The sequence below is a fragment of the Choloepus didactylus genome, chromosome 8, assembly GCF_015220235.1.
Source record: "Choloepus didactylus isolate mChoDid1 chromosome 8, mChoDid1.pri, whole genome shotgun sequence".
Lineage (NCBI taxonomy): Eukaryota > Metazoa > Chordata > Mammalia > Pilosa > Megalonychidae > Choloepus > Choloepus didactylus.
In genome coordinates, this window is record NC_051314.1 from 17,058,288 (window position 1) to 17,085,151 (window position 26,864).

At 47.3% G+C, this 26,864-nt stretch overlaps 1 protein-coding gene across 1 annotated transcript in view; it reads left to right on the forward strand.

The window, feature by feature from the left end:
- The first annotated feature begins 5,898 nt into the window (after positions 1 to 5,898).
- The window catches only part of CACNG2 (calcium voltage-gated channel auxiliary subunit gamma 2), a 107,795-nt gene continuing 86,829 nt past the window's right edge, over positions 5,899 to 26,864 (forward strand). The window contains exon 1 of the mRNA XM_037848149.1: positions 5,899 to 6,206. Within this exon, the coding sequence (XP_037704077.1) occupies positions 5,996 to 6,206 (211 nt within the window). The 5' untranslated portion in view covers positions 5,899 to 5,995. The remainder of the gene's footprint in view (positions 6,207 to 26,864) is intronic.

The window sequence follows — 26,864 nt, forward strand, 5'->3', positions numbered from 1 at the left end:
AGGACCCAGGCCCAGCCTTCCTATCCATCCTTATCGCCCATCTTTCCCCCACCTCTTTGCATTTTCATATGCCCTTGCTCTGATCGGCACACCCTCCTCTCCTCCTTGAACAGCTGTGACCTTTTTTCCTGGCTTTTGAAGGTCAACCAAAACAAAGCCTTCTGAGACACTCCAAGGCAAAATTAAACATTTCCTTCCCTGCACTTCAACAGCACATTTCTTCACTTCATTCATTCATTCATTCATTCATTCATCAAATACATATTGTGGACCTACTATGTGTCAGACAAGCCCAGGCACTCAAACAGCAATTCCAAGACATGGAGAAGATGGAGAAGTGTGCTACGAGAGGAGAGGTGGCGGGGAGGGGCACACAGAGGGGACTGTGGGACACCATAACTCGTCCCCAGGGTGGGGCCCACTGCTCTAGAATTAGCTGTCTACTTGCCATCCTCCCCACACTGACTGAGTACCTACTAGGTGCTAGGTACTGTTCTAAGTGCAGGAACTGCAGCTATAAACAAAGCAGACCCAAATCCCTGCCTTTATGAAGCTTATATTCTAGTGGAGCTAGGATTATTGCATGAATTATTTACATTTCTAATCGATTAATTAAGAAACTGAGAAAAAAAAGGTGGAGGTGTGGGAGTGAAGAGTCAGTACAATGTAACCAAATTAGGTATTCTACCAAAGCAGAACCTTGGCTTTGCCACACCCTCACAGACACACCAACCGGCTCCTTCCTCAGCATGGTCTATCTCAGTAACAGACACCAGCGTTCATCAATTTCCTCCAGAATACCCCCAAATCCCTCCACTTCTTTCATTCCCCATTGCCGCTACTCTCATCGGGGCCACGATTGCCTCTTGCTTGGAGCTGCTTTACCTTCTCCCTGCCTCCACACTTATTTCTCCCATTCTATATTCCGCCGGCCTCCTCTGGTTGGTTTCCATTGCACCAATCTCCTTCCCATGGCCTCCAGGATCTTAACCTAAAACATCTCCCATCGTTGTCTTTAGATCAACCATCCCTTGTATTTTCTCCCTAAAACTGGCCAATGATCTTTTCCCCTGTAGATACACCTCTGGAACTTTGGATATGCTGCCCCACCCCCCAGCCTGGGACACTCCTCCTCTCCTTGGCCCCCCTCCATCCTCCTACCCCCATCTTGGCCTAGCTAATTTAAATGTCACATCTCAAGGAGATATGTTTCAAGGAGGACTTCCCTCATCCCTGAGGTTGGGTTGGGTCTCCCTGCCCTATGTCCTTACAGCACCCCTCACTTAACATTCTCTTCACCTCAGCATGGCTATTCCTTACTTTTCTGCCCTTCCTGAATGTCTGCATATCTTTGAAGGCAGGGGCCATGTCTATCCTGTGCAATAGCCACAGAAAGTAGCATGGTACCTGGCACATAGTAGGTGCTCATTTATTGAACAAATAAATGGACAAATAAATAAACTATGGGATTTGGAGCTCATAGGACTTGAAGCAGTGCAAAATGTTCAAATCTCTGCTGTTCCCCTCCCTTAAGTATGACCTTGGAACTTGATATATGACCTCTTTGAGCCTCCATTTACTCACCTATAGGAAAAAATATTAATACATATTTGTAGAGTTGTTAGAGGGTTAAGTATGGGAACCCATGTGCAAATACCTAGCACCTAGGAGTTACTCCCCAAATGCTTGCCAAATCTGTGGATGAGAAGTAAATGGCCTAGATGTAATACCCTGTGCTCAGAAAGCTCGTCCCTTGGGTCAAGGCTCAGTGATCAACATCACAGACTCTCAAGCAGGGCTGCTGGACCAGACTCCCATCTCTGCCACTCACTAGACTGGACAACCATAGGCCAGATGCTTAAACCATTATGTGACTTGGTTTCCTCATCTGTAAGATGGGAATAATGAAGGTACTTGCCTCATAGAATTACTGTAGGATTCAACTTAGATCAGTGCCTGGCACATAGCAAATGCCCAAAAATTGTTAGCTGTTGCCATTGACATTAACATGTGATTCTGACAACCACTCTGTAAGGCTCACATCTGTGGTTCCCTTAACAGATGAGGAGGCAGATTTCCAGAGAGGTTAAGTAACTGCCCAAGGTCAAACAATGAGGAAATGGCAGCCTTATGCTTCAAAGCCAGGTCTGCTGCACCCAAATCCCATGTTATTTCCACTCCATCAAAGAAGGAGCTCAAAATAGGCCTGTGGCATTTCAGCTAATTTCCTCTAAGCTTTTCCCATGTAGCCAACCACAAGCACATAAAGTGGCTCCCCTAAGCACATCCATTCAGCAGCTGCTAGCTGTGTGTGCCTGGTGGATCTGAACTATCTCAATGGGGTTTGCACCAAGCCAGGTCTTCCCAGGTTTTCTTTCCTGGTCTGCAGAAGAGATCTAAGGAGTGAGGTTAGGCTGAGAAGTGGGGAGGGCAGTGGCATATGAGTTAGATAAAAGAAGAAGCAGGAGAGCAATCTGGATGTAAAAGCAGAGAGGAGAAATGAAAGGAAATTCACATTTATTGATTGCTGGGCACTTCACCTATATTATACCATTTAATCCTCACTAGAATCATTCATCCACTGTTTATCAAGCACCTACTATGTATCAAGCCCTGCACTAGGTCCTGAAGATATAATGGTGAACGACACTTGACTGTCGACCTCAAAGGGCTCGCAGGTCAGTGATGCAGATGATGTGTAAACAGTAAAGGGCTACACATGTGATGATAAGGGTTCTGAACAGCACCACAGGGAGCAAAGCAGGCAATGGCCAGGAATAACTTCAGAAAGAAGAGGCAGATAATAATGTGTCCATTTTACAGATGGTAAAATTGAGGCTCAAGGAAGCCAACTTGTTTGGCCACACAGTTAACTGAGTAACAGAGTCAGGCTGTGTCCCCAGGCTATTCTGTCTCCAGAAGTCCCTGTTCTCTCCATGCTGGCAGGCTTTCCTTTTCCCAGTGATTATCTGGCCAGAAGATTAATCATATACTGCTAAAGCTGCAGCCACTGTCAGTGGCTAAGGTATTAGCAGCTTATGTGGACAAACAGAAGTATCTGAGTCTCTGTTGCTTATTCTTCTTGAGAAAAAGATCCAGAGGTTCATCTGAAGGCAGGGAGGGGATGTGAAGGAGGTCTCTATCTCCAGTCTGAAGGGACTTTACAGATAACTAAGATGACAGGAAGAAAGTGGAGGGCAAGCCTCTCAGGTTCATGTGACTATACCCGAGAGGCCTCTATGCCTACCCCTCACTTTTCCCTCAGGGATAGGAACCAAGAAAATCATCTACCTGAATCACTGCTAGGTTCCCTGCTGGCTAGGATCAGCAGATCAACACCCACCTACCCCCATCCCAATTGTCATCCCCATCCTCACAGGGCAAAACACCAAGGTGCAGAAATCCTCAATCTGCAGACATAGTTCTTGCTATACTCTACAGGAACCCTAGCAGAAGTTGCTGAAATCTTGGTTCTGCTCTCCAGACTCCAGGAGCCTCCCCCAGGTTCCTGAAGCACAGCAGACACCCACTGTAGAAATCCCTCTCTCCTGAGAAGGGAACAGAAAGTGACAACAGGGAAGTATTATGCAGGGTGGAGAAACAGGTAGATTTTCCTATGCCAAACAGAATGCACCAGCTGCAAACAACTCCAAGCTGAGGGAAAGAAGTTAGGCAATAGGCTTTACACCAAAGAGAGTCTGTTTTAACTCAGTCATCTTTATCTACAACTTGGTAATCACCAGATCACTGAGAAATTGTCAAACACATGATTTCAAGACAATAAGGGATGGGAGAGAAGAAAGAATGTAATAATTGAGTTAAGAAATTGAAATATCTCTAACCTCCCAACTTACCCATCAGACTCACACCACTTTCTACACCAAAAGAGAAGAGAAAATGAAAAAAAGAAATTAAAAACAGTGCACCCACATCATTCCTCACATGCTCTCACTCACTTAACTATGAAATGGATCAAAGGAAAATGTTATCAGTAGCAGCAGGAATTTGATGTACTTCTTTTTTCCAGGGATCACATTAAGGAAAAGTTGCACATATAGAAACAAGAGGTGAAACTTTAATTAACCCCAGGTAAATGACTCTGCTGAGAAGAGGGGAGGGTTATAGTGTGTTTTGGTGTTCATAGTAGGAAAATTTTTATCTCCTCCAACCCAGTTTTATGGATGGCATAGGAAACTTAGAAGGATTCATATTTCACGCACTTCCTCTGAAAGCGTGTTTATCCTTGAGATAAAAATCATTGCTGAAGCCCCAGTCAACCTTTTACACCACTTTCCAAAAATAATCTTTCCAAAATGTCTGCTTGTAGGGTCAAGATTTGGAATTTCACGGAAAACTACAGGCAGTGCAATGCATACCCATGTTATCCAGAGAGACAAAGAGAAGAGAGAGGAAAAACAGAAAGGAGAAGCATCCAAAGTGCCAATAAAATAAAACAAGCCCTCCATCACCACACACCACCACCCCCTGCGAAAAGCAAAGTGAAAAACAGTTATTAAAAAAAAAAAAAAAAAAAAAAAAAAAAAAAACACAAGTAGAGACATGCTTGTAATTACCCATTCAGGTTACACTTTCACCACCTTCCAGGCAGAGATAGCTGGTTGAAGTTTGGTGCCCGTCTGAGTGTGATAGGAGGGTTGTATTTGAAGATCTGGGCACGTAGAGATGGAATGAGAAGGAGGCAGAGCTGGAAGAAACACCAAGGCGGGGGGAGGGAAGGGGAGAGAGAGAGAGAGAGAGAGAGAGAGCGCTATCCCTAGCTACGCCTTTCTCTAAGCTCCGGGAGCCCAGGAGAGAGCTCATTTTAGGATTTGGGAGAAGGGTAAAAAAAACGAAAGGCAGTCCCGCTCGGCCCTGGCCTTGCGGTCCCGGAGGGGAGGGAGGACTCTGGCCCGCGCCCCCCGCCCGGCGGGCCGCCAAGCGAGCCCGGGAGCGCGCGGAGCGGGCGGCGCAGGGAGCTGTCCACTTCAGCACCACCCGGTAATGCAGTAGGTGGGAGCGCCTCCGCCGGGGGCCGAGCCGGCAGGGAGTCGCGGAGGGGTGCGGGCAGGCGGGCGGCCCATCCTGCAGCAAGACGCCGGTTCCCTTGTTTCCAGGAGCTTTGCAGATAGGGGGAGGGAAACCCGCCTCGATTCTCCGGGAGAAACCCCTTCCCTCCCCCCTTTGCCAACACTACCCCCGCCACCAACAACAATAACCGCCGCCGCTGCTCTTCCTGCCGCCGCCGCCGCCGCCGCGCCTGCCAGCCCTGCTGCCGCCGCCGCTGCTGCTCCGGGGCAAAACCATGGAAGGAGAGGCCCCCGCACCTGTTCAGCTGAGATCAAGGGCTTACAGAATACTGGGAAGTCTGGTCTGAAAGGAAAGCGTCCGAGATCCCCAAGGAAGAGAACTGGGGAAGCAAGGGGTTTTCATGGCGCAGGCCGCAGAGCCGAGAGCGAAGACGGAAGGTTGCATCCCGGCTCCTACAGTCTCTAACTGTCTAGGTCCCGATCATGAGAGATTGTGTTGAGAATGCGGCTGTTCCCTGGTTCACTGTGGAAGCCATCTCCAAATTAGCTATCACATATGGAAACTGGAGACCAGAATTTTAGGAAAAGAGATTAAGGCATTTCACTTGGGGGGGTGGGGGGCGTCTTTTTATTTTTTCCCCCTTTTTAAAAAAAAAAAAAAATCACTGCAACTGGAACAGTTTCTGATCTCAAAAGGCAAGCCTCTCTTCCGGTGTGATCTTTATAATTTACACTCTTTTCCGTGCGCTTTCTTACCTCCCTTTTTTTTTAAAAAAAAAAATATATATATATATATATATATATATATATATATATATATATATCTCCATATTCTCTATTCACACATATATCCATTATATTAGTAGTGGAATTATTTTTATTTTTTATTTTTTGCTTTAGTACTTGCACCCTCACACACACTCTCCTGAAAACCAGAAGTCGGTTGGGTGTTTATATAATGAAGAATTATGGGGCTCTTTGATCGAGGCGTTCAAATGCTTTTAACCACCGTTGGTGCTTTCGCTGCCTTCAGCCTGATGACCATAGCTGTGGGAACTGACTATTGGCTCTACTCCAGAGGGGTTTGCAAGACTAAAAGTGTCAGTGAGAATGAAACCAGCAAAAAGAACGAGGAAGTTATGACCCATTCTGGATTATGGAGAACCTGCTGCCTAGAAGGTATTTGATGCCCCATCTCCTCCCCCTTTTCCACCCCACCCCCTCCCCTCTTCACTTCCCCTTCCCCATCCTCCTTCAAATAAGTCCCCCTTTGCATTCCACCATTTTCTTACTTTACTCCTTCCACCACAGATCAAGGTTCGTTGGGTTAGTTTCAGAGGAAAGAAAATCAATAAGCAAAAGCCATACTTTACTCTCTTGCCTCCACCACCCTCCTTTCCCTAAACCTCTTCTTTGGAATAATCTATGATTTGATGAAAACAACAAGACATTGTCTTTAAAGTCAAACGTGTTCTGCCTGCTTCGGAAACATTAGGATTTGCCATTTGGTTTAGCGTTACCATCTATGAGAGGGAAAAATAATTGCTTCTCTCAACATTGCTCCTCTTTTCGTGATGAAGAATTTGAAAATACTCTTCCTTGCACCCTCCCCTTCCCCTTAGTACCCCAAAGTCTCAGAAACATCATCATCCACAAGTATCTTTTATAAAAAAAAAAAAAAAATCTGTTATTTCCAAGAGTCTTTATTTGGTAAATCCTAATTTTTCCAGTATCTTATGCTGAGTTCAAGAGCATTTCATAATGTCTATGAGCCACACATAATGTTTGAGGCAACTGGCTGGGTGTGTATGTGTGTGTTTTAACATTTACAAAGTCTAAAAATACATATGTCTCTCACAGGAAACAAGCCTAAGTTCTAATAAACAGCAATTCACTCTGAGGTTAGGCTGAGAAGCAATTCAGTTCCACACAGAGTGACATGTCTGTTATCCAGAGGCGAGTAAAGTCAGCATTGCAGCCAGCTGGAGAATCAGACATCGGGCAGGCAGGCAGGGAGGGAGGCGAGGGCACGGGGAGGTTGAATGGGGGAGTAGAGGGGCGGGGGTGTCAGCCGTTTGCCTTTATTTCGGAAGGCTGTTGGGGGGTGTGTGTGTGTGCATGTGCTGTACGTGAAGGGGGCCGCCACAGTGTGAAGGCTGGGCCAGCAGAGCACAGATGAAGGCATGTGCTTCTGGAAAACATTAATAAACACCAAAAAGGCAAAAAAAAAAAAAAAAAAAAACTCTTGCTGGTCATACAACCTGCATTTAGCAACAGACTTTAATAAGAGGGACTGCCTTGGAGTGGCTATGTATGTCTGTGTGTACAAGCTATAGCCACGCATAGGAAGACATGCACAGAGAGATAAACATGTTTCCTAGCTTGTGTATTTTGCTTCTGACATGAACCAGTACCGGAGGCCGTTTGAGGCAGCGTGGGGAAGTGGGGACTGCAGGATTGTTGGTTAAGCTCAACATGGGATGGTGATGCAGGGAGTTTAGACCAGGAGATGGAGGAGAAGAGAGGGAAAGAGACAGGAGAGGGAAGAACGGATCTGGCCCCGGGGACTAAACCAAACGGAGCAAAAGCCGCTCTTTGGGAAATGGTTGTGTGTGGGAAAAGCACACGTTCTGTGCCCCGCCCCCCACCCCCATTCTTGGTGCAAATGGTTGAGTGATGGCTGAACATGTTTTGAATAGCTAAGTGACTTCATTGAGCGCTGGTCTGTTTGACGCATACTGCATTTGGTGCCCTTTCTCAATCCAAACCGCTGCCTTTAACATATTCTGCAGGGAAGCTCTATGTTGAATACTATATGCTCTTCCCCAGCCAGAGAATCAATATCGGGAAATTAATAGGGACTCTTTGAAACACACGCACACACACCCCTCCTTAAAGAAATGAAGATCCTTTTGTGCAGCTAGTCATTAACAGTGGAAAGACTTCCATTTAATTAAACATTTATGACAGACTTTCATTCCAAAAGAGAAGAAAAGCAAAGAGAATGAGGGTTGCTTTAGGGAAATGATCATTATAGCAATTTGCCTCCCTTGGATTTCAGTTAGATGGATGGAGCTACGTTAGCCAAGAGATTAGAGGAAAGACAGCACATTATTTTAGGGGAAATATGCCCAGAAATTGTTGAGTTGGTATAAATATACTTTCTTGTCAGGGTTTTATTTGCAAATTCTGAATACCGTGGTATTTTCAATTCCCAAAAGACAAGAAGACTAGAGGTAGCTTTGAATGAGTTGTGCATTAAAAGGCTTAAGAATTTTCATTAAAACTCGACTTAGTGCCCACATCCCCAAATGTGCTGCCCATCCCCTTCAACTTTCTCTCCAACCAGCACACCCTCTCTTTCCCTGAATCATCTGTAAAAGGATTAGAATTGCAACACTTCCTGAGGGTCGTGTGATGCACACAAGAGATGGAAGTTTGGTCTGGGAGGACCCCTTTCCCGGGAGGACCCCTTTCCCTGCAGGACCTTGCCAGCCTCGGGGCACCTGCTTCCAGGCAGTGAGGTAAGGGCTGGACCATGCCACATCCAGGGTCACTATTTCCTTTCCACTTGTAGCAAGGCTGGCAGGAAGGGTAGGTGCTCAGGGCTGCTCTCCAGTCTGGCCTTTAATTTCTAAAGCCTCTGTCAGGCTTTAGGGGCCCAGGACCTCATTAGGAAGCTGGACTTTGGCCACTTAGGAAGTGGTTTAGAGATTCTGAACCACTTATTTCCAGAGACTGCACTTATTTCCAAAGGTTATAAGTGTACTTACTTCCAAAGGTTGGCCTGGATCGTTCTGCTGGGGCGTTTGTGTGCTGGCGTTTGTGAGCATTCAAAACAGAGTCGGCCTTTGCACAAATCAGATTGTCAGTGCTTCGGGTTTCTGCAAGCTGGGTTTTCTGTGAGAAACTGGACTTCCAAAAAGATCCCCCCTCCCCATCACCTCTTTATTTGTGCTTTCTGCCCATAGATGAGAAATTACGAATAGATTTTAAATCTCCCTAAGATGCTGCTAATGCCTCCAGATGAAAAGCAACTGTCTTCCTGTGATCTCTTTTGCTCTCCGGATTTCGTTGGGGCTTTTTTTCTCCTGAGATGATTTTTTTTTTCTTACCTCCTGATGAAAATAAGAATCAAAAATGTCTCCTTGCGTTTATTGCTGCTTTTGAAATTAATTAGTCTGCTGAAGAATTAGAAGGAACATGACCACCTGTTAGGGGCAGGCACAGAGGAAGGTGGAGAGGGATCAAGAGGAAACCGCAGCCTGTATTTCTTCCCTCTGCAGAATAAATAGAAGCACTTGGAATCCCGGGCAGGCTGGATTGCTTAGTGGGATGTAGGCAGGGGGCAGGCGTTGGTCTGCACTTGGACGCAGGTAGGAGGACAGTGATGGGAAGTCCTCAACTTTTCAGGAAAGCTGCGTTAAGAGCCTCTCAATGGAGAGATGAATTGGCCCTTTCAGAGTTCAATAAAATCTGCAACAGGACACTGAAACTGCTTGTTTCAAGTGAGATGTCTCTGGGGTGCGTGATGGCTTGCTGCTCAGGATATTAACCTCTGTTGTCACCTAAAGGAATCATTGTCTCCAAGGGCAGCAAGAAATTCACCCCTTGTGTTCATTTGTGTTCATTCTCTCCTGCACCTTCCTCCCCTCTGTCCTGGGTCCACACTTCCCCCAGAGGATTTCCAGCCCTGCAGAAGAGGAGCCAGCTGCTGACACAACGTGGTCTGTGGCAGGAACAAACCCTCCTCATGCCTCTTCTCTCTCTCTCTGCACCCCCCCCCCGCCCCACCTTTTGGGAGAACGCAGCCTTGCTGTAGAGCAGAGGGGAGATCTTTCTCTCTGATCATGCTGTTCAATTCCCTCTGCTAAATGTGTGAGCATCTCTTCTGTCTTCCCCTTCGTATGCTGCTAGCTTGCAGTGGCTCTGCCAGTCATTCTACCTCCTTGCTGTCTTTGAGCAAGTAGTGCCTCAATTTTCCTGAATTCTCTTTTCCACGTTCATAATTGCAGAGCCTTTGCTTTTCTGGGAGGTGGCAGAGTGCCCCATGCTCTGTTCCACTCTGGCTCTCTTGTTCTAGAGAAGGAAAGTATGTATCTTTTATTTCATTTGAGGAAAGCCAACAGCCTTTCCCAGACATTCTTGACTTTAAGTGTGGATGAACTGCTTGTAGAAGTGACCAGGGGGACCATCATGCTAGGTACATAACATTCCACAATTCCCAAGATAATTTGACTTTCTTTGGGCACCCTGCACACAGTAGGTGCATAAGAAATATTTTAATGGATTGATTTGGAAATACTTAAAATTATTGAAATGAATGCAAGCATCTTAATGACATGTGACAACCAAGTAATCAAGAGAAAGGGAGAGAAAGAAGTCAGTAAGGATGATTTGTTTGTTCTTCCTGGAACTTCTTTTCAAAAAACAAAGAAAGAGTATGAAATCTATTATTATAAAATAAGAGAATTCAAAGAGGAGTCAATCATTGGGGTTGCACAGCTCCTGATTGGCTAAAATGAAGGCAAATTACTCAAGGAAAGGTAAAGAAAAATGATCGGTACACATAGCCTCTAGGAGGAAGGAAAAATAATCAATTACTTTTCCTCCTTTTCCTGCTTTTAAAGAATGCTGAAGTTCAGTTCCATCTTATTTACCAGAATATTCCCCTTTGGGCAGAGAGCAGACTTTATGGACTCATCACAACTTCACTATCCCAGGATGTTCTATTCTTTGCCAAACTGCCCCACCCAATTCCCAGCACCCTGAAAACTTTCCCCAAGGTCTTGGGGTTTGCATCAGTTTTCCACAGAGCCAGGTCCAGCGTTCCTTCCATTCTCTCCCCCTCTCACCTTTTTATCCAGCCCATTCACACCATGCTCCCTGCCATTGCATCCTCTTCACATGTGAGGAAATGAGGCACACAAAGGTGAAGGGACATGCCAAGGTCATGTGGCTAGAGCGGCAGAGCCTGAACTTGAATCCAGGCCTCTCATGAGTCATTGAGCTGCATTTTCTTCCTGCCCTATGTACCCCGAAAACCTCTAGAGGGCTCTACACACAGACCCTGCTCTCTTGTGGTCTTGGGCTCGGGTCAGCAGCTGGACTGGATCCTTCGCTGTCACTGTTCCCACTTCCCCCATTGAGGGCTCAGCCTGAGCACCAGCTCCCACGGCTCCCGGGCGCCACTCATCCCCAAGTGCCCCGGGCCGCACCTGCCACACCTCGTGGGTGATAACAGCTCTCCCCTTAACCCCTTCCTCCTGGAAGCTGAGGAGGGAAGCTGAGGGGCACAACACCGGTTTCTAACACTGCACTTCAGACCAAACCCCCCAGTTGCCTCTTTGTTTTGCCCGTTCAGTTTGGAAATGTCCTCAAGGTAAACCATCCCTTGGTTTTATGTTTTCAAACAATTTTCAGAGAGTAGCAAATTTGTGTCCCCTATAACTCATGGAAAGTTTCAGATGAAGCTTTGTAGTGTCATTAAAAGAATTTTACAGCCACACACAGACCTGGATTCACATCAAGTTCCTCAGCCTTATTTAACCTCTCCAAGCCTCAGTTTCCTTTTCTGTAAAAAAAGAAATGTAAGATCCTGCTGGCAGGGTGGTCGGTGGTTTAAGCATCAAATGAATGGGTGTCTGTCACCTTCTCTTCCCTGACTGCTTTATTTGAAATTGCAATCAATAACCGCAACCCACACCCCGTACCCTTTAGGCATCCTCCTCACCCTGTTTCATTTTATTGCAGAGGGTTTAGCACCTTGTAGACCCTACATAATCCACTCAGTGTCTCTATTGCCTGGCTCCCGCCCACTGTATTGTCAGCTCCATGAGGACAGGAGACTCCATCTGTTGTGCCCATTGCTGTATCCCCAGTAATTATGATGTTTGCAAGAGGTCAGCCTACTTTTGTCAATGAATGAGCAATGAGTGGGTCCTTCATCTTGTCAAAGGGCTGTTCTTTAAACGTGTTCTTTTAAAACACAGAGGGAGCAGTGATAGTAAGAGCATCATTTTATTTTTGTTTTTTTTTTTTGTTTTTTGACATTCAAAAAAATAATGATCTCAAATAGAGAGAAAAGAGAGAAAAATAAGGGGGGAGGCGGTCAACACAAGGAGCAATTATAAAGTAAGAATAAAAAAGGAAGAGCTTGGAGAGAGATTAAATCCTGAGAAGGAAGGGCTGGGGTGAAAGCCCTCTAGATAAATCCTAGCCATGTTTTCCCCTCATCATCATCTACAGCGCCTGTCACAGAGTGCTTCCGGGAGAGCTCTGCATGAGTGTTCACTTTCAGGTCAGTGGGGGAGGAGGAAGCATATATCCAGACTGACACTGCAAGAGACTTTTTAATTTATCAAAATTCAACAGCTCCTTTCAGCCTCAGATATGATGTTTTAGCTAAAAACCTATATTCAAAAGAAATACACATTGTAAGTTTCCAGATTAGTTCGCAGCCACACATCAGTCCATTTTTTTCACTCTTTTATTTTATTTGTTAAATTGGGGGCTGATGGAAAGCAGCATCCTCACGGTCCCTAGAGTCTAGTGGGAGAGACAGACCCTCATTCATCATTCAAAGAGTCCTACCTCTAGAGAGGATAAGGGAGTTCATGACATTGGGATGGGATCTAATCAGGGAGAGCTTCCTTGAGGAGGTGAGGTGTGAATGGAGATCTGCAGGATGAGTAGGAGTTAACTGGGTGAAGAGAAGAAGAAAGAACATTCCATGGTGAAAGGCAGCAAATGCAGAGATCCACAAGGAAGGGAATGAGACAGGTAGTGGGGGAAGAGCAGGGTGGCTTACTGAGAATCGAGATGGAGGGGTCGTGTGAGGCAAGGATGGTGCTGGGTGGGGACAGGGGATGGGGAGGTAACATCTGCAGGTGCACGGACTTGTTTGTCTTTGTTGAAGAGTTTTGCTCTATGTCTTCTGGCTTCTTGCTTATAAGCTGTGTGACCTTGGACTAGTTAATTCTATCTCTGTGCCTCGTTTTCACCGTCTATTTAGTGGCAATGGCAATGCCAGCCCCGATGTTTGTGGTGAGGGTTAGAGCAGCTGTTTCCTTCTCTTCCTCACCCTGGCTCTTCTGCTTCTGATCCATTCTGAATGTGGTGGTCTCTTTGGCCCCAAAACTTTCCATGGCAGTGCAGAGAAAGGAGGAAATAGATTGAGTCAGCTCCAGTCAACTAAATTAAAAAAATACTCTGTGGAAGTGCTGACAGTAGATGCCAACCCTGTGCTAAGCATAGGGAGATAGAGATGAACAATCCCCCTGCCTGACCTCAAGGACCCTGATGAGACTCTCCTAGGATCTTTAGGATCACCAGGGTCCCGAAGAACAAGCATCTCATAAAACAACTCCCTTCCACCCAAGACATTTGATAGAGCCCTGTAGCCCATGGCCACCTCCCCTTAATACCCTCCCACAAATTCAGAGAGCTTCCTGGCATCTTTTACATTATGGATCATCAAGGATTTGAGCTGGAGGTTGAATGAGAGTCAGTTACAAGCCCCAAACTTTTGAAAATAAGAATGAGAGTGGAGGGATGATAACTGCATTCCCCAAAGCCAAGAAGTGCCTGTTGACTGGGTGGGATTGCCAGTGAGCTCCATGGCCTAGCCAGGGTCCTAGACCTTTCTCCTGGGTATCTTAAAGGCTTATTTACTCTCCTAGTTCCACCTTCCATCACTTCCAAGACACCATCGATTGCAAAAATGAATAATCCATTTGAAAACATCTTTCAGGAGAGCAGGAAACAAACATAATATAAACTTCAATTGAAAAACATACTCTAATGCCAGAAACCTTGAATCTTAAAATATGTGTCTTAAAATCAAAGAAGACAGTAAGCTATCTTGCTGGCAGGGAGAAGCATAGGCAGGGTGCTGAGAGAGCCCAAGCTTGTCGCTGGTGCAGGATGGGGTGGGGGTGGGGAGATGCAAAATGGGGTCAGACCAGCAACTTTCTAGACAAGAGAAAGGCTGAGGTCAATCTTTGTTCAGCAACAGCCAGGTACTGTATGAGGCTCGGGTATAGAGTTAAAGGGCTCAACCTCCATGTCCCAGGAACTCACCCCAGGGGACAGGGGCCTCTGGGAGCACAGAGATTGGGGGAGGAGGGGAAGCCAGAGAAGACTGAGGGACAGATGCCCAGGAGTGGGCAAGCTAAGGAGGGGAAGAGTGCTTCTGCCAGAAGGAATGGAATGTACGGAAACACAGAGACCCAAGAGAGCAGGCAGGCCAAGGGTTCAACGGGGCTGGAAGATGGAAGGCAGGGAGGGGTGAGGCTGGGGGACAGCAGAGACCAGATCCCCAAGTGACAGGATGGCTCACAGAGCAGTTCGTATTTGCGCCTGGAAGGAAAAGGAGGCCCAGAATGGTGGTAAGCCAGGGAGGGGGAAGAGGATCCACACCAAGACCCCCTCCTCTACTCACTGCCCTCAACAGTTCAGTGCAAAAAGCACTTATTGACCACATACCATGGGTTGGACCCAGGGGTTGCGAAGACACAAAAGTCTCTGCTCAAATATTACCTTCTCAAGGAGACTCCCTGACCAGCCTATCTCTCTTCATTTCCTTCTTTAACCTTCACTTCTAAAAAATTTTTCAGTATTTACTTGTTAACGATCTGTGATCACCCTAGGAGGCCGTCAGCCCTGTGAGGGCAGGGACCCTTGTCCCCTGCCATGACCCCTGGGCCTTGACCAATGTCTGGTCCAGAGAACGTGCTCTGGAGCTACATGCTGAATGAATGAGTGAAGAAATGATGTCTGCCATCAAGGAGTTCCCCATCTTAGGCCTGGTGGAAACTGAATTCTGAAAAACACATGAGAACAAACAGGTGTTTCTCTTACACCCCTCAACCTTGGAGGTTCTCTGGAGTGCCTCGGGGGCCGCAGCTTTGCCAGGAAGCTTCTGGAAGTTCATGAGCCACTGCTGGGCAGTGCTCACCTTTTTTCTCAATGGAGAGCCTCATTGGCTACTGCCTGGCCCCAAAGTATTGACTTAGCAGCCTTGGGTTTGCCTCTGAAGAGCCTCCACTCCTTTTCCCTATTGATACTATGTTTATTCACTCTTCCCTGAACTTCCTTGACCTTGGGTAGTCTTCCAGCTGCCAACAAGAATAACAAGGATCAAGTACAAGATCCCAGGTGCACGTTTGCTGGAGCCTCGCTGGACAGGGAATTGGCACCTTGCTTTGCTCCACCATCCACCATGCCATTTAAATAACCCAGGCACCAGCCCTCCCCTGACCTTCCCATCAGACAAAACTCACCCATGACCGGCTGCTGCTGGCCCCTGGACATTTCTTTATTACATTTTTGCCCCACTGCTCTCTTCTCACTTTTTCTGTCTCGTTTGCTCTTTTCTGTCATACGAATTTCCCCCCACCTGGATCTTGGTCTTTTTTGCATTTTTCCTAAGATTGAGAACTCTCCTCCCCATTTTCCTCCACCCCATTTTGCAGAGAAGGCAACACTGAAAAACAACTCTTCTGGCTCCACTTCAACTACTACTACTAATAATAGCTAATCATTTGTTGAGTGCTTTCTTTGTGCTAAGCACTGTTCTAGACACTTTCCAAAAGTTTGCTCTGATTTAATCTTCACAATTCTGAAGGTTTGTGCCATGACCCCCATTATCTCCATCTTAAGAGACTCAGAGAAGTTAATAACTTGCCCAAGTTCACACAGTAAGTGACAGAGCTGGGACTCCGATCAAAGACCATCCAACCCCAGAACCTGGGTAAAACCTTCTATTACACTAATTATATCTAAGATTTCCCCATGACCCCCAAATCTACAAATAACTTTCTTTGAGGAATTAAAGGCAAGGCTGAACAGAAATTGCTATTTGTACTCCTGGGCAAGATGAAGTTTTCAGTATGATGAAGCTTAGAATTAGGATGTGCTCCCAATCCAAGACAGAACAGGAAAAACTGGAGGGGCTGCCAAATTTTCTCACTGCTTTGACAATACCTGGTGCGGGGTGGGGTGGGGGGGGTGCCCCAGAGTGCAAGGTCTCCCCTCTCCTTGTAGTTTGCAGGAGCTGAGAAATACAATTACTCCCTCTCCCTACCTTCTGTGCAGAAGTCCCTTTCCCAGCCACATCCTGCTTATCTTCAGGACTCAGCTCAGTTGTCACCTCCTCCAACACCTCCACCTCCTGCCTTGCTCCCACCCGAGTAAGGCTCCCACCTTTGTCCTCCCGGAGCACCCCCACCAACCTCCAGCACAGTGTCTGCCAACTTCCGGGTTAATTGTCCCCTTTTCTGCCTCCACCTCCAGATCATGTGCTCCCTCACCCATTTCTTCAACAAAATTCATGAAGTAACCATCACATGCCAGGTACCGCCCCAGGTTCCAGGTTCACCAAGGGAAAAAGACACATCCCCTGCCCTCAAGGAGCTTGTGCTCTCGGGGGCACACAGGGACGCAGGCAAGCATGCACAGTGGTGGAGAGGCTCCAGAAAGAGGGCTGAGAAAGAAAAAGATGTTTGGGAGACCACAAAAGTTTTGCTATTTTTTTTAAAGCAATTTTGTTGAGATACATTCGCACACCATATAATCTATCTGAACCATACAATCAATGGCTCACAGGTTTGCTAGTGCTGGAGGACCTTGTGTGGAGGGTGGGACTAGGGAAGGGTATTAGTGACGAGGGATGACATTGCCCAGAGACTGCAGCACCCAGGGACAGGGAGGTAGTGCAAAGAGGAGAATTTGGAGAAAGGAATGGCAAGATCAGGTTTGCATTTTAGAAAGACGGCTCAGGATGTTGTGTGAAGTAGAGATGGGAGGAAGAAAGGAAGAAGAGGACAGAGCAGGGACTCAAACCAGGAGATCATCACACAGGTCCCCCAAGTGATCAGGCAGGTGCCCCAGGGCAGGAGAGCAAGGGGAACGCACCCCAGAGACTCCACACAGCCTGGGGCTGTCTCTCGTGGTGCATAGTGACAGCGAGTGACCTTCACCAAGACAGGCTGGACAGAAGAAATTTGCAGGGAGAGGATGGTGCCTTTAGGTCTGACAGCAGTGATTTCACACCTGCATCCCCAGGGCCTAGCGGAGTGCCTGGCCTGTAGTAGGCTGTTGAACGAATGAACAAATTAATACGGTAAAAGATATAAGACAAAGCTTTGCATCCGAGATTGTGACACATATTTAATCTCACAATTCAAGTCTACATTCTCTTCTATCAGGGCCTGGAGCTCCTATTGGCTTTCACATCATGTAACCTGGGTTCAAATCCCAGCCCCATCACTTACCAGCTAGGGACAAGGAATTTAATCCCTCTAAGTCAGTTTTCTCATACCTAAAATGGGCAAATAGTTGTATATGCAGCAGGAGTTGGTTGTGAAGTCTGATAAGATGCCCCCTGTAAAGTGTTTAGCAAACTTCCTGGTGCATGGGAAGCTCTCAATCCATGGCAGTTGCTGTCATTCCCAGGAGTGAGCTTTTTATTTCTTACACTAGCAGTTGCAAATGGTGACCTGCATGTGAGTTGTGTTTGACCCTCTAATGTCCTACAAATAGAGAACTTTCTCATCAAAGTCCATACTTTGGGCTTCCTTTTAAAAAAATCAGAAGGTTTTGTACCACTGGGTCCCACTCCTGCTTGGCCACAATCAGCAGAAGCTGGAAAGCCAACGCCCCTTCAGATGCGACAGGTGTCTGCAGTCCACCAAAGTCCCCACCGCTCCCAAGTGAATCACCAGGCCATGCTCTGGCCACTTAGTTGTCAAACCCTCTTCTGCACCACTGGCAACTTATAGGCAGAGTCTTTGTCTTCCAACAGCTGAGAAGGTAAACAAAGCAACACCAGTGCAGGCAGGGTGTAGCAGCTTACTGAGATGAGAATGAATGAAGCCAAGCATCCATAAAGAAACGCATACATAGCCAACACTACAGAACAATAGAGCTTGCTGATAAGATTTGGGTAGACTGCTAGCCACATCCCCTCTCCTTTATCAAGCATCTCTAGGAAAAGTTGTTGCCTTTGAAGTGGGCTACTGTCACCCTTTTTGTGCCACCCTCACAGCTTCTCTTGCAGAGCTGACATTTTCAGACCTTGACCCCAGTTTGGGGGGTGCCTTGGCGGGGTAGGAGGGGGAGGGTGTAGCTGGAGGGCCAGGGGGTGTTCTCTGCTTCTAATTTTTCTCTTCGAAGACTTCATAGGGAAGAGGGAAATTTCAGGAGTTTCCTAGATAGGAAAAAAATGTCTAGCAATTGCCCAGGAAGGACATGAACTTGAAAATACAGTTTGATCAGGGAGAAGGGTCAGATCTGATTCAATTCAACAATTTTTGAATTCTTAATATGTCAGGCTTCACATTCCTGGGGGCACAGATATGCAGTCAGCTCCTGAGGGGGGCTGCCCCTAAACCCCAACTGACAACCATCCTCCTCCTCCTACTCCCTCTGGCCTATTTTATTTTCCTCATAGGCCTTAACCCTCTCTGAATTTGTTTGTTTATAGTGTGTATTGTTTCTTTCCCAACCAGAATACAAACTCTGCAAAACCAGGGACCCTGTCTGTCTTGTTTACTTCCATAGCCCCAGAGCTGAGCTCAGTGCCTGGCACATAGCAGGTGCTTAGTAAATGTCCATGGGAGGATAAAGACATGGCCTTGTTCTGAAGGAGATCAAGGCCAAAAAGAAGCGACAGGCATGCACCTGGGTCATCAGCGGACAGTGAGCTCAGGACGCTGATAAAAGCATGTGTAAGGGTCAGAGAAGACAGCAATTCTATTTGAGGAGGCCAGAAAAGGGGTCATAAAAGAAGTGTCCCCTGCAGTGGGTTCTGGTGGATGAGTAAGAGTTTGCCAAGTAGAATAGAGGAGAAAGACCCAAAGTTGATGAAGGAAATGAAATTGCCCAAGGCTGTTCCCAAGCAGTGCTTCTCAGATGTTAACACACACCCAAGCCACCTGGGGAGCTTGTCAGGATACACTTGCTGATCCAGGGGACCGGAGAGGGCCTGAGACTCTGCATTTCTAGCTCCCATCTGGGGCTGATGACACAGGTCTGTGGACCATACTTAGAGAAACAAGGCTTTGCACATGGTCAGTGGATTCTGGTGGATGTGGATTCAAATCCTACCTCTGCCATGGACAGACAGAGCCTGTTTCCTTGCCTTTAAAATGAGGATGACGGCTTCCTCCCAGCCATGGGATAAATATTTATACAAATTTCCTGAATCTTTTACAGCCATTCATTCATCCCTCAGCAGTTCATATCTGAACGTTTCAGCTAATCTTATCTATGGTTAAACACCATGACTAGAGGTATAAGAGCAAGGAATCATTGTTCCCAAAAGCTTCTGTGGTTGGAGTGTCTCCTTTGGGTTGGGCTCTGTCCTCAGAGGCACACATGCATCACCTTCGTTAAGCCGCACAGCGTTCCATGACCCTGCCATGGCCGTGACCCTCACCTGACTAGTGAGGAAACATGGGGAATGTATTCATTTCCCACAGCTGCTATAACAAGTTACCACAGACTTGGTGGCTTAAAACAACCCAAATTTATTCTCTTACAGTTTTGGAGGTCAGAAATCTGAAATTGGTCTCATGGGCTAAAATCATTCTATCTGAAACCTTAATGCCCCTTGCCAGGCAATGTAACATACTCACAGGCACCAGGAATTAGTATGTGGACATCTCAGGAGTTAGTATGTGCCTATAACAGGGAGAAAGTGTTTAAAGAAGTCACCTAAGGGCTCAACCTCAGAATCGTATACCTGGAAGGGTTTTTAGAGCTTACATCAGGAGGATGAGATTTGACTACAAGTCACAGAAAAATAAAATTAACAGTAGCTTAAATAAGACAAAAAGTTTATTCTCTCTAAAGTAAATGAATCTGGAAGGATGAAGTATAAAAGGCTGGTATAGAGGCTTCACAAAGTTGTTAGTGATACAGGTTCCTACAAGTTCTCTACAGTGTGGCCTTCAACCTCATGGTCCAGAATGGCTGCCAGAGTTCCAGCCACTGTCTTCACATTCCAGGCACTGAGGTGGAGGATGGCACAAAGAGGCAAGGGTAAAGGGCCCCTGTCACCTGGCTTTTAAGGAAGTTTTCTGGAAGATTTCACAACTCTTTTGCTTTATTCTCATGGAGCAGAAATTTGTCACATGACCACACTTATCTGTAAGAAAGTCTGGGAAATATGATCTTTATTCCAAGTGGCCACATGCCCAGCAAAAATTTTAGGGGTTCGGTTGCTAGAGGAAAAGAAAAGAGGGAAGGAAGCTGGCGGTGTCTCCACAGAGCTCACCTAGTCCAAGCTCCCACCTTATCACTGAGGAACTTGAGGCTCAGAGAGGGAAGCGACCTGGCCAGTGGCACGGAGCAGGCCCATGGCACTGCTGGGACTGGATTCCCTGCTTCCTGCTCCCAGTCCAGTGTTCAGTATGAGCTTCAAGCAGCTAGCACCATGCCTGGCACAATAAATGCTTGTGGAACCGAAGGGAATTTGCCACTCTACCCCTCCACGGCATTCTTTTCCATACCACACTTCTACTGCCTTTCTTAGGGTAGATGAAATCCCCACCTTGGGAGGCCCAGCTGACTGCACTTCTGTGTTTCCTTTCCCCTTTTCCCCCCATCTTAGTCTCTGGTCAGGCCCTTGGGTGAGCTCCGGCTGCTGTCTCAATCCCACCAAGTCTCATATCTGAGGGCCCTTCCACCTGAAATGGCAGAGGGATTTGCAAAAGAGAAGCCTCAAATAGCACTGAGCAATAGATGTTTTCCCTCTTCTGGATTTGCTCCATGACAGGGGACATCCACTCAGAATGGGGCTTTGTACCAGGGTGGCCTTGGCGTCTTGGCTGTGTTTGTTTTGACATGGTGAAGGGATGGCTATGGGCTGTGACAACTCTTGCCATTCTCCCGCTGGCTACAACAGCCAGGGGAACTCCAGCCTCGGGCACGTGCTGTCCCTGCCAGTTCAGACGTGTGCAGAGATCTGCATGCTTTCTTATACATCTCTGTTTTCAAATCTTTGTCTCACAACCAACAGTAAGGCCCTTGAGACAGGAACAGGGACGGATGTGCCTCTGTCCCCACTGCCTGGCCCTCAGCGGGGGCCCCCCAGTCAGTAAATGAGGGCTTGGCCAATCGGTAGGAAGGGGATGGCTAAGGCAGAGTCTAGCACACAGTGGGCCCTCAGCAAAAGGTTTTAATGGAACAAGGAAGAAAGGGAGGAAAGGAAGAAAGCACGGAAGGCCGGATGGAGAAAGGGAGGGATACATCAGTTTGAGTCTCAGCTTCCCATGGAAGCCACAGAAGCTCAGCGAGCAGGAAGGCAGCCCAGCCTCAGCCCTGGAGTCGCCGGGATCACTCTCCCCAGGCTGGGGTTCAGGGGAGCACCTGGATACCTGACCTGCCAGCATGGGAACTCCAGCATGGGCCTCATCAGCCAGAACGCCTGGAGCCAGGGTTATGAGGACGTAGCCAGAGGCAGAATGGGTGGGGGTGGCTGATGTGAGGAAGACAGTAACGCGGGGAAAAGGCAGACCGTGGGAGAACAGGAGCCAGGAGTGAGAGGCAGAAGCTCAGCACAAAGAGGTGGCAAAGGGCAGGGGAAGAGCATGAAGGGCGGGGCGATGGAAGGTGCCTGGGCATGGCGGCCATCACTTCTTCAGGCAGACGCAGCACTGGGGCCCAGAGGGTCCCTGACAGGTGCCTGGAGCCAAGAGAAGCAGCAGTTGAAGGCAGGAAGGGGTCTGCCTCCTTCCCAGCCAGGGAGAGATGCCCCCTTCCACCCCCCGAGAAACTGCTGAAGGAGAACTCACTGAGCAACAGCGAGTGTAGGGAAGCACTGGACAAGGAAAGAAATATTTGTGGGCTGACCAGTGAGGGGGAGCTGCAAAGCCTGTGGCCAAATCCTAGCCGAAATGGCAGGCCAGGCCTCCAACCACAAGACCGCACAGCAGAGCAGCCTGGGACCAATAGATGTTCCCTGGAACCCAACCACTTCCTGCCCTAATTTCTCCCCAGATTGACTGGGCAGCATGATCTGGCAAAAAGAGCCTGGTTTGACCACAGACAGGCCCGGATTTGAATTCTGACTCGTTCTAACTATGTTCACCTCAGGCAGGTGGCTTAAACCCTCAGAACCGCCATTTCCTATCCGCCACCCAATGCAAGAAAAATAATGCTGATCAATAGAGTGTTTGGAAAATGAAAATTATCTGTGTCAAGGACTTGAACGCAGAGTAGGTGCTCAAAAGCTAGTTGGTGCAGCTTTGAATTGAGGTTTCCCACACCTCAGCTGTCTGGGAACAAGGTCCGTTATTTTTGCCGCATCCAAACACTACCTGGCATGTTATTAACCAAAGGTTTACTTTTGCATTGACTCGCTGTTTAAGCCTCACCCTAAGCCATAAGATCCCAGGAATCACTGGTTTATTGTGCGTGTTATATTTTTAACACACATTAAAAACACCCAGCTTAAATGTGTTTTAAATGTTCATCCCTATCCCACCGAAAGCTGTCTCTGTTACCACAGTGTTTGGCTATCCACTTTGCAAAAACACCGTTCTGACTAATAAACCACCCACCAGGTTTGAAAGCAATAGAGAGATCAGGGTCCCTCCAGCCCTGCTACTCATCAGCTTCCTTCTCCGGGTGATAGAAGGGGTCTGGGATGGAAACTGAAAAGAGAGTCAGAGACCCATTCCAGAGATGGCGAGGACTCCAAGAGACTTTCTGAGGCCCCGGGAGAGCTCAGCTCTTATTAAAAGTTGACCCACTCTTCTATCTAGAAAGGATGGTAGTGTGGACCAGGGCCAAGAGAGGGGCAGAGAGTCAGCCTCCCTTGTTGATACACTTACTTGAGCTGGAAATTTCTACCTTTGTCTTCTGCAGGGTCTTCAGGGGCTGTCCCCTCCCAAGAAAGAGCTCACCAGAGTGAGAGGGATTAGCTCTTTCCTCTCCAGCTCTCAGAGGTGAAGGGATTTCTTCCCCCACCCTAAAAGGCTTTGGAACATGGAGGGATTTGGCCCTGGTGTGAAGAGGCACTTGCTTGGAAGCTATGAGCATTCTCAACGCTAACATCCGAGACAGGCCTGGAGGAGAGAGGGGACAAGGCCTGGTAATCATAGGAATGACTGTCACAGAACAGTGATCACAAAGGGTTTGGGGTCATATAGGGTGGTTTGGAATCATGTCACCCACAAGCCCAGCGGAGCTGGTCTCTAAAGTTAGGAATGAGGAGGACGACAGGTATTTCCTGCCCTTCCTTAGCTCCACAGACCCGGCCCCATCATCCATCAAGCAAGCACTCAACCCTTCACCTGAGAGTGTTATTCTGAAGATCCAGCACTGTCTTGTTAGAGCCTAGACTGCTGAGAAAGGAGGGGGTTATTTCGAAAACAGTTGAACAAATCAACACGTCATTAAGGATATAAACTCATTTCTGGGTATTAACGTGGGGGCCTGGAAATAAATCACAGTAGGAGCTAGTCTCGGCAGCAGCAAACAGAGAGGCCAGGAAGAAAAGGCCAGGCAGCTCCAGGGGAGCTCCAGAGCCACGTGCCTTCCTTTTGGAAGTGAGCTGGCTGGCTCCGAAAAGCCCCCTTTGGGAAGGCAGGCACGGGGAAGTAAGCGTTCTCACAATGAAGCTGATGGGATTTTAATAGCCAGACAGATGGCCTGAGAAAAAAGGAAGATTTTTTTTTTTTAAATGAGGGAAAACACTTCCATAGCTTCCCTTCAATTAAACAAAGTGAGAGCCCTCACAGCAGAAGATTTATCACTGTTATTAGTATTGTCAGTTTGGAGGTCTTCTTTTTAATAACTGCATTATCGAGCATCAGTAATAAGCTTGGGCAGTCTTTCAAACAAATTACAGGGTGTAACTGGCCACTGATTCCCAAGCAATTATTATTATTTTGGCTTATTATTGTTATTAATCAAATTATTATTTGATTTCACAGTTTAATAATGACCGCAAATAATTGTTTTGTTGTTCTTATTTATGCAAGCATTTATCACCTACTGGATTTTTTAGTGTCTGCCCTCCTAAGGACTTCAGGTTTCCTATAAGACACCGTTAAGCGGATAGCATTTCTCAAAGTCTGTATCCAGAAAGCAGGAAAGAAGGGGAAATACAGAGAAAAGGAGGTCTTGAAAAAGAAAGAGAGGCCAGAAGGAAAGAGAAAAAAACAACATCCATTGCACCCAATCTTGAGCCAAACATTTTTGTTTTATACTCATGATAACCATGGAAAATCTGCTTTAGGATCCCCATCTTACATGCGAGGAAACTGAAGAGCTCAGAAGTTAAGTAAAACTTGCCAAAGTCACACAGCAAACAGGGACAGAGGTGGGATCCAGGCTCAGGACTCAAAGTGCCTGCTTGCTCCGTTCAGCACGAGGCTGAGAGCCCGGCACTTGCCCCAGCGAGTGTCAGCCAAGCAGCAGGCACCGTCCCCGTCCGGGCAATGGGCTGCCGTGGGATTCCTGCAGAGAGCGAGGGGCAGCACGTGCACACGGGAGACCCGCCTCCCGGTCTGCTGGTTCCACCCGCCGATGCCATATTTCCTTAATTCAAGGATCAGAATGAGTCGGTCCCCAGCACTGTTCCGTCGGTAGCGTGCGGTAGGGCACCTTTGGTTGTGCCGCGAGCGGACCCGGGGAGAAGCGCGCGCACTGAGCCACGGGGAACGCGCATGCGCCGTGCACGCACGGGCCTTGGGCCCGACGCTCTGGGTGCTCCCGTGATCCCTTATTTCATTCATTTCCCACAACGACCTTGGGGGACAGCGACCCCATGGCACAGAGGAGAAAACGAAGGCCAAAAGAAGTCAAACGATTTTTTTCGAGTGGCGGAGTCATGATTTAAACTTTAGGATTCCACACTTCAATGATTAATTTGTCTTCGGCATCAGTGTCATAAATTTTAATAAAATATAAAGCAAAAGACAAAAGGGAGAGATTAAGAAAGGGACCCAAATAGAGGTTTAGAATAAAAGTAGCCGGCTGCCCAAGGGACGGTGGGATTTCTTTCTTGCCCAAAAGCTGACAATCCAATTTGATTTACCATGCATTTTACTAGATGTGCAAATCATTGTGCTGAAGTACCAGGTGTGGACTGAAGGTTCATATTTACCTTCTGCCTCCTTCTTTTTAAAAACGCTTGGCTCTGACCAAAGAGATGTACTCCTTTTCCTACAAAACTTTAAAAAGTTTGATTTCCTTCTTGACGCTGTTTCCATGTAGGAAGGGGGCAGTCTCACTCTGGTTCTGAGTGTTGATGGGGTGCCATTCGAGAGCATTAGAGGGGTCCTCTAGATTCTAAGGTGCTGCGTCAGCCACCCTAGGCCCTAAGCACCAGACCAAATGGAAGTGAAGGGATGAAGGACAACAAAAAGGGGAGAGTCACAGAAATGTAGCCAAAAGTAGAAAGAATACCAAAAATTACAGACATACATAAACCTTTAGCTTCAAATTTACTCCCAAAGAAAATGTTAAATTTCTTAAAATAATAAAAAATAGGAAAAGAGTGTTCTATTTTGCATTCTTACTTGTTATGAAGGATAAATTTATGTGGAAGTTGACAGCAGAATAAGAAGAATGTGAGAGATAAAGGTCAGAATCAGAATTGTTTAGATGTGATGGAGGAGGTGACAGAGGTTGTTGGTAGAAGAGGTGACAAAGGTTGTTGATGGAGAGGTGACAAAGGTGTGGTGGAAAAGGTGAAGAAGGTTGTTGGTGGAGGAGGAGATGAAGGTGTGGTGGAGGAGATGATGAAGGTGTGGTGGAGAAGGTGATGAAGGTGTAGCGGAGGAGGTGATAAAGGATGTTGGTGGAGATGACAAAGGTGTGGTGGAGGAGGTGACAAAGGTGAGGTGGAGGAGGTAATGAAGGTGCAGTGGAGGAGGTGATGAAGACTGTTAGTGGAGGAGGTGACGAAAGTTGGTGGAGGAGGTGATAAAGGTTGTTGGTGGGGGAGATGACGAAAGTTGTTGGTGGAGGAGGTGACAAAAGTTGGTGGAGGAGGTGACAAAGGTGTGGTGGAGAAAGTGATGAAAGTGTGGTGGAGGAGGTGACAAAGGTATAGTGAAGAAGGTGATGAAGGTTGGTGGGGGGGTGACGAAGGTGTGGTGGAGGAGGTGACGAAGGTATGATGGAGGAGGTGACAAAGGTGTGGTGGAAGAGGTGAAGAAGGTTGTTGGTGGAGGAGGAGATGATGGTGTGGTGGAGGAGATGATGAAGGTGTGGTGGAGAAGGTGATGAAGGTGTGGTGGAGGAGGTGACGAAGGTGTGGTGGAGGAGGTGATGAAGGTGTGGTGGAGAAGGTGATGAAGGTGTAGTGGAGGAGGTGATACAGGATGTTGGTGGAGATGACAAAGGTGTGGTGGAGGAGGTGACAAAGGTGAGGTGGAGGAGGTGATGAAGGTGTGGTGGAGGAGGTAATGAAGGTGCAGTGGAGGAGGTGATGAAGACTGTTAGTGGAGGAGGTGACAAAAGTTGTTGGTGGAGGAGGTGATAAAGGTTGTTGGTGGAGGAGATGACAATAGTTGGTGGAGGAGGTGACAAAGGTGTGGTGGAGGAGGAGATGAAGGTTGTTGGCAGAGGAGGTAACAAAAGTTGTTGGTGGATGAGGTGATGAAGGTTGTTGGTGGAGTAGGTGATAAAGGTTATTGGTGGAGGAGGTGATGAAAGTTGGTGGAGGAGGTGACAAAGATGTGGTGGAGAAAGTGATGAAGGTGTGGTGGGGGTGACAAAGGTTGTTGGTGGAGGAGGTGACAAAAGTTGGTGGAGGAGGTGACAAAGATGTGGTGGAGAAAGTGATGAAAATGTGGTGAAGGAGGTGACAAAGGTGTA